This window comes from Anguilla anguilla, chromosome 6, assembly GCF_013347855.1.
Source record: "Anguilla anguilla isolate fAngAng1 chromosome 6, fAngAng1.pri, whole genome shotgun sequence".
Taxonomy (NCBI): Eukaryota; Metazoa; Chordata; class Actinopteri; order Anguilliformes; family Anguillidae; genus Anguilla; species Anguilla anguilla.
In genome coordinates, this window is record NC_049206.1 from 51580361 (window position 1) to 51593373 (window position 13013).

General features: G+C 40.5%; 2 protein-coding genes across 2 annotated transcripts; both read right to left on the minus strand.

Annotated features, from left to right (window-relative positions):
- Positions 1-2451: 2451 nt before the first annotated feature.
- Positions 2452-9093, minus strand: smpdl3a (sphingomyelin phosphodiesterase acid like 3A). Its single transcript, XM_035421941.1, has 8 exons — positions 8867-9093; positions 7874-8087; positions 7135-7279; positions 6299-6395; positions 5918-6081; positions 5426-5606; positions 4013-4137; positions 2452-3161 (listed from the first exon to the last, which is right to left on the minus strand). Exons 1-8 carry the CDS (start codon positions 9006-9008, stop codon positions 2853-2855), a joined length of 1377 nt encoding a protein of 458 aa, XP_035277832.1. The 5' UTR covers positions 9009-9093; the 3' UTR covers positions 2452-2852.
- Positions 9094-9865: 772 nt separating this feature from the next.
- Positions 9866-11859, minus strand: fabp7b (fatty acid binding protein 7, brain, b). The gene is made up of 4 exons (XM_035421943.1): positions 11646-11859; positions 11245-11417; positions 10675-10776; positions 9866-10144 (listed from the first exon to the last, which is right to left on the minus strand). Exons 1-4 carry the CDS (start codon positions 11809-11811, stop codon positions 10094-10096), a joined length of 492 nt encoding a protein of 163 aa, XP_035277834.1. The 5' UTR covers positions 11812-11859; the 3' UTR covers positions 9866-10093.
- Between the last annotated feature and the right edge of the window lie 1154 nt (positions 11860-13013).

Consider the following 13013-nt stretch of genomic DNA (forward strand, 5'->3'; position numbering starts at 1 on the left):
TATAAAACGTCTGAATATGGAGAGCAGCGTTAGTATCATTAGTGTGCACGCGATGATACAGTTCTGGCTGAAAAGCACAGCTCACGGAAATGTACATTTCTAAGAAAGCAGACGCAAACAGATTGCGATTAATACCTTCAGAGCATTGGCTTACAGCCCAAATTCAAATAAACACGAGCACATTTCCCCTTATTCGGCAGGTGTTTTCAGTTGCAACTTTTTAAATGAATGCAGTTTATCTCGTATGGCACAATGAGACATTATTACCAGGGAGAAACAGCCATTTGCAGTCTGCCCATGTCTTGGACTGAGAAAGAGGGTGCACCGGGTTCAGTTTCTCTGTATGTATGGTAATAAGGAAGGTGGTTCCAGATAAGTGCACTGATTACGACAGCACTTAACTGAAAAGCATTATGTCACAGCTTTTTGTATGCATACTTCAACACAGATTCAGGCTAGCGGTTATACATTCTGACAGTGCTTTTCTGAGCAACAGATTTCAGCAAGCATTACTTTTCTTTTGTACAACGTTCTGAATTCAGCAGGCGCCGAGGTAAAATGTTTACATAAACCCCTTACTAAACAAGGATAATGCGCATCAAGGTTAGGTTGACCGATGACTTTAACCTGCTTTCAGCCAGTAAATATTGGCTCGAAATAATACGATGCCAGACTGAGTCAGACGGGCGTCTGCAAGACAAGAGGTCCTCAGCGCCCGGGTCCGGCTCTTGATTAATCACCCCGTTCCGTTATGAAATCACCTCGCCGGAGTCTGAGGAGCCAAAGCACAAGGCTTATTCATAGCCATTATTGGAGCAGAGGCACAAGGGGACATCCATCACTGCCCACTGCGGGGTGTCTGTCTGCGACCACCTCTTCAGAGAGTAACACATTGCTGTAAAGACCTGCCTGAAGCAAGTCAGGAAAGCGCTGGGAGGGTGGTTAAAAAACGAAACATAAACAAACGAAAAAAGACTAAACAAAAAAAAAAAAAATAGCAGACGGGGATAAAAATGCATCCCCGGTTTGTTTTATATGTTACAGCAGTACAGCGGTGCCTCCCTGAGAAATACTGCACTGCTGATGGGCAGCTCGGTGATTAATGCTAATTACAACGTCTCGGAAAGCGATTATTGGAACCCGAATTCCCCCCGGGTTTCCCGGGCACCCATTATCTCACCATCAGGAGTTTACTTGACTCCCGAAATCCTGTTCACAGCTGCCATCCTTCTTAGCTCCGAGTCCCTCTTAGCCCCTGAATGCTAATGACATTGGACGAGGGGGGGGGGCGGGGATTGATGAGTCGAAAGATTTCCTCCCAAAAGCAGGGGAGCGGTTTGTCCTGAAGTGGCTGTCTGTGGCCGGAGAGAGGGGGCCACACCACAGACGAAGGGAGCCAGGGCGGTCGGGGGTGGGTGGGGGTTGGGGGTGGGGGCTGGTGGGGGCTGGTGTGGGCTGACTCCTCACCCCACCACCTGCAGAGAGAGGATTTGGCAAGCAGAAGAGTTTTCCTACCTTCTTTCCCCTCATACGAGGTCACGAGTTAACCTCTCCCACAGTCCTGCTACAGAGTAAGCAGGTGGAGGGCAAATAAAACATAACAACAGTCACACTACGGCTGAAAACATCCAGCTGAGTCCAACAGAAGGGCTTTTGAAAGAAGAAATTACAGATCCTAAGCCAAAGAACTGCCGGTTTCTCAAGATGTACTGTATCAAGTTTAGCGAGTTTCTTTCACATGTAGAGCAGGCAACATAAGGTTTCTCTAGGATTCGACGAGCTGCTCATGTCTAAGTTGCACGCACTAAGACTGACCTAATTTTCTAATTTTGTCTTAAGGTCATGAGAACCTCTTAGATGTATAGGCGTGGTTCAAGGCGCAAGGACACTAAACCCCAGTGCCACAGTCACTGTCACTCAAAGACAGTCTTTCATTTCCCAATAAAGTACTTCACTCCAGTACAAAGACACTGAGTTGGGGCTCTCGAGTGCCACTTCCTGCTAAAGCACTCAGTGTCGTATGTTCCTCAGTGTTGTGACACACAAGTGTACTGTGTCATTGACGATCTTGGATGCCAAAGTGGATGCAGCTTCTCCCCAAGAGGCGGGGTTTTAGCTGGCAGGGTGTCCCTGTTTGATTGTATAAGAGCGACTCCATTGGTTGATTTAGACGCCTGCACCAAAATTCACATAAAGCATCATCCAATGATGCAACGACTGGGCAGTTAGGATGGTGACTTCAGTGCGAAAGGCAGTGAGAGGAGAAGTGAGTGGAGGAGAGCGTTTTTCTACCTACACTATCCCAAACTGAGTGGCATCACAGATATGAATTGGGCCTACAGATGTGATTGGGCATTCTGAATCGAGAGATATAATGGAAAAAAAAGTTAGACAGTTTGGACAGTGTCAAAAGGTGACAGCAAATTGACAAAATTATACCTCATTCCAGGGTCTACATTTTTAATGTTTATTGCAGCTTTTCTTCATCAAAAAACATAAACACATACTGTATGTTGGCAGTGTTCTTCCTTATTGTTTTGCCAAGACAATGCATGTACATTCATAAAAGCATCTCAACCAATCAATTTCCAGCACAGTTGATCAACCAGGAATCAAGATTCATGTTATATTTTGTACCCATTACCGCAAATTCTGAATTGCATTGTTCCCTTTTACATTTAGAATATTTAAAAATGCACACTGTTCCCATTTACAAGTTAGAAATAAAAGAAGAACAGCATTGCAAAAAAAAAAAAAAATTCTGCATAAAGTGCTCAAGTTTGATAAAGTGCACTAATTTTCACTGATTAGTACAATCAATTTCTGCATCAATCAAATCAAATCAAATCAAATCAATCTGAATTCCCTTTTAAGGTACAATCGAAATAGGACTTGTGGTCCAAGAATAGCGCAGAACAGACCTGTTCCAGTTTACAAAGTCCCTTACAAACAATAGAGTTGTTGTAACTTACCATAAAATGATTAAAGTAATTCTGAAAAGTCTTACTATCGGGTGTTCTGAAACTTTGTGCAAGTCCATACAAGCTCTTTGGCTGAATGTCTTCAATGTTGTAGTCTTTGGTCATTATGTATTCAAGCTTCCAGTCTGGCTTCCTTTCCAAGTTTGCTTCAGTGAGATTCATGTAATACTGCCAAACATCCTTAAGAGAGGACACACATCTCAGAGAATACAGCACAGAATGCAACACAATGCACAGGGTGTGACAATGAACATTAAATGTGAGGTGGAGCATCTACGTTGACATAGCTCTCCACTCTCTACTAACTTTGAAGATCTTTGCAAGGCATTTAAACAAATGCAGTTTTCATATTGCTTACACAACATTGTTTTCCTTAATTACATCACTGCTGATCAATTCTGTGTACGAATCAAACACAACTATTTCTGAAATGTGTAACAACACAGTTAAATTAAGAATTAAAGGGGGCGACTGTACCGACCCTACAATAATGCACGCAGATGACGAATATCAGGTGCACTCAAAGCCATTTCATTTATCTCTTTCCGTCTGAGAAGCTCTCTTCTCCGTTATTCAAATGTGTCCTTTTGAAAAAAACCTATGTCAGAAATTGAGATCCACACTTGAGTGTCTGTTACTGCGTTAAAGTACTCCTGTGCTGCGTTTAGCATTCTCACTCCAGAAGTGTCAAGGGTGAGGGAAACAGGTTGTCCACAGATGATACAGGATCACCCAGCGGCTACCACAACTGGAATCAGCTCCAAGGAAAACCAAGCCGTCCCCAAGCTTGTGTGTGAGGGTATTTAACAATTATACTAGTAAAGCCAAAATAACACTTGCTATGTATTTTAGTTTCAATTACAATGCAAGTGGATTTCAAAACATATGTCACTCTGTGAGAACTGTTCTCTGACCTTCAGGTCAAGCTATGATATCTGTGGTTCTACTCACCCAATTTACAAGGAGAGATATTTAAGTGGCCCTCCGCCATACAATACCATCACAAAAGATCACGATCTCTCCCTACTTACCAGTAGACTGTAATCTGGGCTGTTATAGTAGTACATCCGGAGGCCTGGGTTGTTTGAGTAAGGTTCATTGGCATGTCTGAATGGAGTAACAGCCGGTGTGACAAACACTGAATTAACAGGTTGGCCTTTAAAAAAAAACACACACATATAATTTTTGTTAAATGGGTATTTAAGGACTAAAGACAGTATTTAAAAGGTACTCCTCAAACACCACGGCGCTCTTTTGACTACAATGTCATAATAACACTTACCTGCCATTGCTAGCAGTGACTGGAGGCAAAAATTACAGTCATTGTGAGAACTGCCACCCACCGCCAGGCAGAGGAATGCTCTGAGTGGAAGTGATGTTTGGCTGCGTGACCAGCTTTAGGCAAAGCCGGACAAAGGTGAGAGCTGACACCTGAGTCAACAAGCTGAACCGCAATAAAAAGGGCTCAGCGAGAAGCTCACCCCTTACGCATCTGGCGCAGCGCAAATGTGAATGGGTCAACAAGGGACACATCTTCAATATTTAAATAAAAAGGAACCCTGTGAATACTTTCCCTCACGGGTCATCCAGCCTAAAACGTACAACCATTTGAGGCTGCCGGGTGGCTCATCCTGCTAAGGCACAGTACATGGTACATGGCCAGTGCATGGATAGCCACCCCGGTCTGGTTTTGAATCCTAACCATGCCAGTGCTCATAGGCTAGCAGCCCGGGAGGGAGACGCCCAGTTGGCGATAACGTAGCCAAGGTAAGGGAGTGCTTCAGTGGGATGGGAGGCCAGCATCTGATCACACACTAGCGACCCCTGCTGGTCGATCAGGCATCCGCGATCAGCACACATGAATTCCTTTGACACACATGTATGGGAGTCTGAACTGGACACTGTGGTGTGATAACAGGTGAGGCTGACAACACAAACGTTTCAGAGGTGATAACGTGCTCATCGTACAGCAATGAGAGCTGATGAACACATCTAGACATTCCAAAACAGAAATAAGGGGGAAAATAGTTCAAAAGGGGCATGTTTGAAAAATGCTCAAATTTCTTCAGCACATTTCTTCACACTGACAGAGGTGATTTGTGGAAATGTGGAAATCTAACACCATTTAAAATGAGAGAGAAATACACAATCTGTTGTAAAACAGTGCATGCTTGACATTTTGCAATATTACATAGAGTGTATTAAGGAAATGTTCACATACAATGTACTTTGAGAACTTTCAGATCAACCAATGTGTTTATTTGATAAGGGTACCACTGAGTTCCTGTGAGCAGCTCAACAGGTTGTGGTAACTTTGGGACAAAGGAAGAATGTCAATGCACACAGGTTAGAAGCTGTAACCCCGAACCATGGCTGCTGAACAATATGGAAGATTTGAAAACAAAAATGCAATGCTTTAAAGGTTTGTAAAGGTTTTGCTTTACCTTCATGGTCCAATAGGACCATTATACTGTCTCTGTGGGTGTGACCGTAGAACTGCCCAGCAACCACATCACTGTACTTGCGAAAGATCTCCACAAGCTTTTCATTGTAGGCTTCTCTCATAGCAGTTGTCCCGATGACATAGGGCAAGTAACCAATGGGAACGTGAGCTATAATGTAAGCCTACAAAGAAAAAGGCATTTTTTAAATAAATGTACTATGCCTTTTTCACAAAGTTTCAAAATAGCTAACTGAATTACATACACAGATTACATGATTATATTTACCTGCTTCCATATTAAATGCCAAAACAATCAAACCATGACACTGTACTCATGTAATGTGTCAAAAAAACTGATACCTAATAAAATGGTGCTTGTTTCACTTCCTCTTCAGCTAAAACCTCTCCACAACTATTTTTTATTGAGCCAAATTCTTTTTAAAAATTAAAAAATTTAAAAAGCAGTGGCAGGCTCCACCACGGACAGGTTTACCTTCTCGTCACTCTGTCGACACGTTTCCAGGGTGGCTTCCAACCATTCAAACTGTCCAGCCGGGTCCGTCATGTTCACAGTCACTTTGTTTGGACTGTAGTACAGATTTGTGTTCAAGCTAACTAGCCGCAATTTGGGAAGTATCACTAGTGAATAGAACCCGCCTTCACATGAAACAAAAGAAAAGGAATAACAATCAGGGCTGTATGCAAACCATCGATTTCCATTAATTGACAACTGCGAGTGGGGAAAACATTTTTAATAAAATAAAATGATTGAATCATTATATGGTGCTCCTGCATAAACGCTTAGAAACAGTCAGAACTTTTCCCTCTAATTCTTACTAATGTTCCATACTGGCAGCAGTGCAGACGTTTTTACCTCTTCTCAGTGTTGGGAGGGCTTCTGGTTGTAACCAGGGCTCCCAAAGTTTGGCAACAGCCTGGTATATTTCATCAGTGGCTACTGGAAGCTGATCCTGAAAAAGAAAACAGGCTCAGTATTTGAATAGAGACTGCAGCACCATATTAACCAGGCCTTCGTCAGTTAACTGCAATGACCAGCTAAACGATTTCTTTATAGTTTTCATGAATTCATGAGTATTACAGAACCATCTTAGCAAATAAAACTGAAAATACTAATTATAATGTTCTTAATTCACCTGAAGACATGCCTTAACTTAAAAGGATGATTCAGATAAATTGTCTGAAAGGCCAAATGTAGGAGGGACTATTTCAAAATCAATTTGCACAAGAGATTAAAGGTCAAAATACAAAAGCAGCTGTTTTTCTAGTCAGCATTTTAAGTGCCATTGAATTTTGTTTATAAGTCAATCACTCTGTGCGAATGCACTTCTTTCAAGCAGTGACTATTAGTTTTCTGTCATTCAGGTTTTATGTTGATTACTCTGAAGTCTCTCGAGGAGCACTCCACTTAAACTGTGGGTAAATAACTGAAGTTTAAGCAGTCATTATCATTTCCAGTCAAAATGAGTTTTCATCCTGTAGTGTTTGTTACAGTTAATAGCAGAGAAAAAAAAGATATGTTAGATTATGTAAATGAACCAACGTTTTTGGGCTCAGGAGATCCAAAGGATCATTTTAATAAAATAACAAAAATAAATAAATAAATAAAAACCCTAGATAACTCATTTCCACATTGAGCAAGAGCAAACAAAATAACACACTCCAAAGGTTCTCTGGTAAACGGTTAAATACCTGTGGCCAATAATCATGGTTCCCAAGAGCAGGGTAGACAGAGATATCTGGGAAGAACTCCCTGATGGTGTGAGTCATGTTGCTGATAATGCGTATCACTGTGTCGGTTGAAAGCTCCCGCTCTGGGACGTGCGGGGGGCTGTCTCTGAAAAATGAAGAAAACTTTATTTTAAAATTAAATATTTGTATGCCCCCAAATCCTCTCATCTGTCACTTGCCAAAGCTAATCTTTGTGTAGAACATTACATCTCAAAACTTAGAATTATGCCGAACAAGCAAAATGCACGCCAACATATCAGAAGCTTAACCGATTAACAGCCTATTAAGCATGCATTCACCAGCTCAAGAGAAACAGAACTGTTGGATTACAAATAGCTTCCGTTTTGTTAGTTTCTTTTCAGATGTTTTGGAGTAAAACTACAGAAACATATTTCAGCTATTTATACGGGTAAAGATATCAGATAGACACAAGAGGGAATATTTAAAAAGCCTCTAGTTCAAACAGTTCTTCGTGATTGTGCAAATGTCAACATTATGCCATGTGTTTTTCAGGTGAATTCATGCTGAGAGCAGAATGCATTCTCGGTTACTGGACAACAGTAAATGACATGTTCATGATTGACCTATGGTGCATACTGTTTTACTCCGACTTCTCTTTTATTTTATACTGTGAAAAAAAGAGGAACAATAACAGACCAGTTTACTGTACACTACATAACCGCTCTGCCCTGTTACCAACCCCGTCCATATGATGAAGTTTGGATGTGGGTCCTTTTCTTTCATGAATCGAAAGGCTGACTGAATGAGCTCATAAGGGGAGTCGCACAAGAAATCGCCAAACATGCCAGGGTTCAAGGCCGGTTGACCCTGGGAGGAGAAGCAAACTTTGGTGTGGTCATCTGTGATGTGATAGGTTGGGTCCAGATGCAAATCTGAGATGTGCCAGAACCGGCCTGCAGAGAAAGAAGCCGATAATTAAATTCACATCGCCCATAATGAATGAGAAACTGCATGCTCTGCAACTTCTTGTCAGCTTGTTGATAGCTTCTTCGATCTTATATCACATAATACATTGCAAATGCATGCACTGTTCCATAGAATTTCTAGATTTTAGAACTGAATGAACACACATATGATGGATGAGGCAGTCATGAGAGCTTAATGGACTGAAACGATGTGGTATTGATTGATGCATATAATATTATTTAAAAAAACAAAAACAAAGTGTGATTATAAATCAGAACCTTTCAGCACGCCATTATTTTTCCATTCTCTCTATTTCTGTGGTTAGCAAAGGAAGTGTTCAGTGCAGTAAACAAAGCATAAAACGCCTGTGACACTGAGGCTTGTGTGAAAGTATGCGGGCAGTGGCTATCTTTATTTTTGTTGGTTGTTGTAAATCGCTGTACCAAGTTTAAATTAATGAGCATATTCTCACTTTAAAAGCAAACTCAATAAAAAAGGAAACAGGGACATCAAGCGCCCAGTTGTCCTGTTCAGATACGATGTTGTCTATTGGATTATGGGACGGACCCATTGTGATTTCTAGGAATGTGTACACGGACATTCCTGTTTATATTACGCGTAATTAATTCTTAATTCGATCAACAGTAGGCCAAAATTCCACACTTTGTGTTGTACCTGTCTGATTGGCATTATCTGTGCGGTGCGATGAAACACTACTCAACTGTAGAGCACTTAAAAATGTATCTTTTGTCGTTCAGTAACTCACCTGAAATTGTCTCTTGAATGCGTTGTGGGCGATTCTCTATCGGGACAGCTGAAACCAACAAATGACCTCGGAGTCCCAGCAAACACAAGTACAAAACCAGCTCGGGTCCCATATTCGCCAGTAGTAAATTAGCTTTTAACATTTACATCTATGGAATGTGAAAGCTCTCATGTGACACAAACAGGAAGCATATCTAGTCACGTGACTGTATTGTAGCCACTCCACTGGAAAAGCGGTTGTCTACTGTAAGTGCTTTTGTTTGTGTGGTAAGTGACGTAGTTTAAACTGTGTACACTTGCGTTGCAGATCAGACATAATTCGTCTTTGACAACATAATCATGCCCTGTGGTTTTTAGTTGCCTGCATACATATTCTTGCCGAAACATGCATTCTAGGGTTAGGAGTCGAGTCAAACGGCCGCTTTTACCGTGCTCGCACTAAAAATAAGTTGTAGGCTACGATTCGTTCTGACCTGTGCAAAAATACAAATGGTCTTCTTTGTGTTATTCTGTGTTATTTTAGTAAAAATATTTAGCGTACACAGGTGTCGATAATGCAAAAAGCCCTCTGTGGTTAAATCTAAAGCCCATCGTCAGTTTAGCTCGTAGGCTACTACAATTGGCTATTGATAATCGTTCATAAGACAGAGTGGGAAGGATTATTATTGAATCAAATACTATCTACTTTTTAAATGTATCTACTTTAAAAAAAAGTAAAATATCAACCTTTTGGAATAAAGAAAAGGCCTTTTTTTCCCTTTGTAATGAGCAATGCCTGTCTTGTTTAGACAGGTATGTAGGTATGTGTGCGCATTGAAGTTTAACCCCAATTCCACTGGGTGTGCATAATAATAATAATGTTATTGATATGATGTAGGATACATCAAGTGAAATGATTTGCATTAAATTGAAGTAGACTATTTTATAATTAGCAGTTTTTTTAAATCCCAGCATGGCCCAAAAACACACAAACACACACACGATGAATGGCAACACCACATCAGTTCATTAAGGTCATTTATTTCAGTTTACTTTGCACATTTATTCACATCATGATTCCGTATGAAAAGATTGAAGTCATTTGTATAAAAATTTTAAAAAATCATCTGATGCCATAAAACGTTTGGGCGAATGAAGTGCAAATATATGCGTACAGTAGAAAAAAATCCGTCCATAGTCCAGTAAACAGGACTGAAAAGACTGGGTGGCACAGGGGTTGATTCAGAATTTATGCCTTCTCGTAGGTGCGCACAGCCACGATGTCTTCGAACGAAAGTTTCTGCGGAAAAATACCAAAGGAATAAGGCTACACGCTAAACTGGGTTTCATATGTAGCCTATAGCACTAAATACGTCTACATACCTAAATAATGACTTTATGCACTTCCCGTGGCCTATTCTTTAATAGAAATAGCAAATATAGGAAAAACAACCACAAACACAAGCGCAATACAATAAAAGACTAACAAGATATGTTCCCCCCTACACTGAAATTGTTCCCGTATTGGGTCAGTTACGACATTGGTTTGCTTAAGCCGCAGAGCCTACGTCTGGAAAAAGCTTAACGTCCCAAATATGTGATTAGGAATGGTCTTAACTGAACATTATGATGCTGGTGTTAGAATAACTACTGGTAATTGAAAGAAATGGAGTTCAAGAACACACTCATATTTTTTTAAATGTATTTTTGGGGGGATTCCAAAAAAAAAAAAAAAATCATAAAAGGGTTAAATACCTATTGGGGCCTAACGGGCATAGACACTATCAAAAAGGATTCATTGGGGGTGATAATTTCTCATCTTTGTCTTACCATGACCAGTTTACCGTCCTGTATCTCTCGGACGAACTTTGTCTCCTTGCCGTCCCACTTCTGCACGTGCACAAACTTGTCTCCTTCCATGTTCAGGACAGACTACAATTCACAAAATGCATAGGGCTAAGTTTTTTTAAAAAATTTTTAAAGATACTACTTGCGCCTCTTTGTAACTGTGCAGAGTAAAATGTTCAGTGTTCATTGAAGGGCAGAACACTTTAAGAACGCACAGGAGTCCAAAAGATAAAATGTGCCATACCTGAGTACAATATGGACAAAACATAACTCAGGTGTTTTATATGATCTTTGTTATGTACTGGTAAAATCAGTTCTAATGCAATGTTTTCTAGAGACAAAACGCAGGGCACAGGTCATGTGAAAATGCTGATAGATATTGTTGTGCGGCCAGAGTTGTGCTTTGTGCATTTTTGCACTGCTGCAGGGTTTGCGTAATGTTGCACGTGCTGTTATTATTAAAGCAATATATAGAAAAAACTGTAGAGCACTGTGCAATTTCTATTTTACCGTACTCTGAGTTTATCACATCTAATTCACAAAAAGACTTACTTTGCAGTTTCTGTCATCAGCAGTAGCTTCGTCGAACTCCTCCCCCAGTTTGAAGGATATTTCAGTGTTCTTGAATGTACTCTGTGTTTTCACAAATACTTTGTCTCCGTCCTTGCCAATGATCACTGTCGGTTTCGTAACATTGCCAACTTGCCTTGTTGCAAATCCGACTCCTGCAGGAAGATAAAACAAAATAGCAGTAAGTTATAGCGAACGCTACTGTGCACAAGTATGTAGTGATGCAGTTTTTCCAGACCGCCGGGAAGATTTACCCGCAAGACACCGGTATATATTATAGGACTTGTATGTTTTATTCCCGCTACGCGTTATAGCGCAGGTCATTATTGGGACGTTAAAGGCTACGAAGTGTACACATGTTAAATACATTTTATTTAACTCACCGATAGCTTTCATGTATTCATCAAAATTTTGGCTGTCTACCAACTTCCAGGTGCCACAAAATGCATCAACCATGCTGAAAAGTTGAAGAGCTGTCAAGCAGATAACGGAAAATAAAAAGTAGATGTTCACAAAGCTAATGCCTCGTTCTGCAGGGTCCCTGTGCATTTAAAGTAGTTCTAAATGTAATATTAATACTCAAGTGAGGGGGCGGAGACGATGGCGAGAAGGTGGCTGCACATCCTCATTGGCTGTTTGGGGGAAATCTGTGAATCTTGATTGGTTTCGATGGAATGTGTGAGCGCGAATGGTGCGTTGCTCATTTCTACGGTTTTACATTTATTGTTTTGGGCTTTGACTGGATTCTGCTTTACCAAGACCGCCAGTGTATCGATTTGTTTCTGCCATGTTATCTCAGATAATATTAATTAAGACGTGCATTCGCCCCTGCACTTGTACATACAATTACACATTATAATTTACTGTTTTCCTGTTTTGAACCGAACACTGTTTTCTTACAAGAACATCTATGATTGATTGGGGTTATGATAGCCTTTCAGCCTTGTAACAACAACGACAGCCGTTACTATCAGCAAAATCATCATATGTGAGGTAGGGACTCAGGTACCTACCTCAGACCTACAGCTATAAATGTACAGAAAAGTCACTTCAACTTGGAAAAAGTAGATTGTCCTACAGCCACAACATATATGAACACAGAAATTGATTCAAAACTACTTCCCAATATTTATTGATTGATTGATAAGTAAATAAATGCAGAGGGCAGATGTTAACATTATTGCGCTGCAGTGTATTCAAGGGTAGAAATCTTTGCCATACTCATACAAGGACTCAATGTTTTGGGTGTGAATTTTGTGTTTTGCTGTGCCTTGCTGTGACCTTAAAGTCAGGGCTGATCTCCCAGTTTCTTGAAAGAAGCCAACTGGAATTCAATTCTGTCACTTGACTCAGTCCAAAGATACCATTATTGAAGCACGAGGTACAGCTTGATTGGGGATTTGACAATAGTCATATGGGCATTTGATTAGATTGATAATGCAGGGCATTGTACGGCTTGGAATTCTGGTTTGAAATATCTGCTATTGTCATGGAGTCTAGGCCCATCTACCATGTTCAACGTATGTAATGTACAGTTAATGCAAGGGAAGGCAGTAGCATCCACAAGCCATTTTACTATCTCCCAATAACCAAATAGCTATTTTAAAAACATTTTGCAACATGATATGTGTTTTTACTTTTGCTGGGTATTTGTCAGGATGATAGATGATGCAAAAGCACACAGAAAACAACACTTAAAAAATGCAAGAACAAATATGCTCAGTTACATGAGCAAGAAAGAAACACGCCAT

What these genes read in the sequence shown, in the direction of transcription:
- smpdl3a (XM_035421941.1), bottom strand. Translation starts at nt 9,008, where the DNA reads ATGTTAAAAGCTAATTTACTACTGGCGAATATGGGACCCGAGCTGGTT. An exon ending in AACTTCATCATATGGACGGG is followed by an intron (nt 7,280 to 7,873) that starts GTTGGTAACAGG and finishes TTCATTTTTCAG; the next exon opens with AGACAGCCCCCCGCACGTCC. An exon ending in GGTCCTATTGGACCATGAAG is followed by an intron (nt 4,138 to 5,425) that starts GTAAAGCAAAAC and finishes TTTTTTTTAAAG; the next exon opens with GCCAACCTGTTAATTCAGTG.
- fabp7b (XM_035421943.1), bottom strand. Translation starts at nt 11,811, where the DNA reads ATGCACAGGGACCCTGCAGAACGAGGCATTAGCTTTGTGAACATCTAC. An exon ending in TGAATACATGAAAGCTATCG is followed by an intron (nt 11,418 to 11,645) that starts GTGAGTTAAATA and finishes ATCTTCCTGCAG; the next exon opens with GAGTCGGATTTGCAACAAGG. An exon ending in CTGATGACAGAAACTGCAAA is followed by an intron (nt 10,777 to 11,244) that starts GTAAGTCTTTTT and finishes TGTGAATTGTAG; the next exon opens with TCTGTCCTGAACATGGAAGG.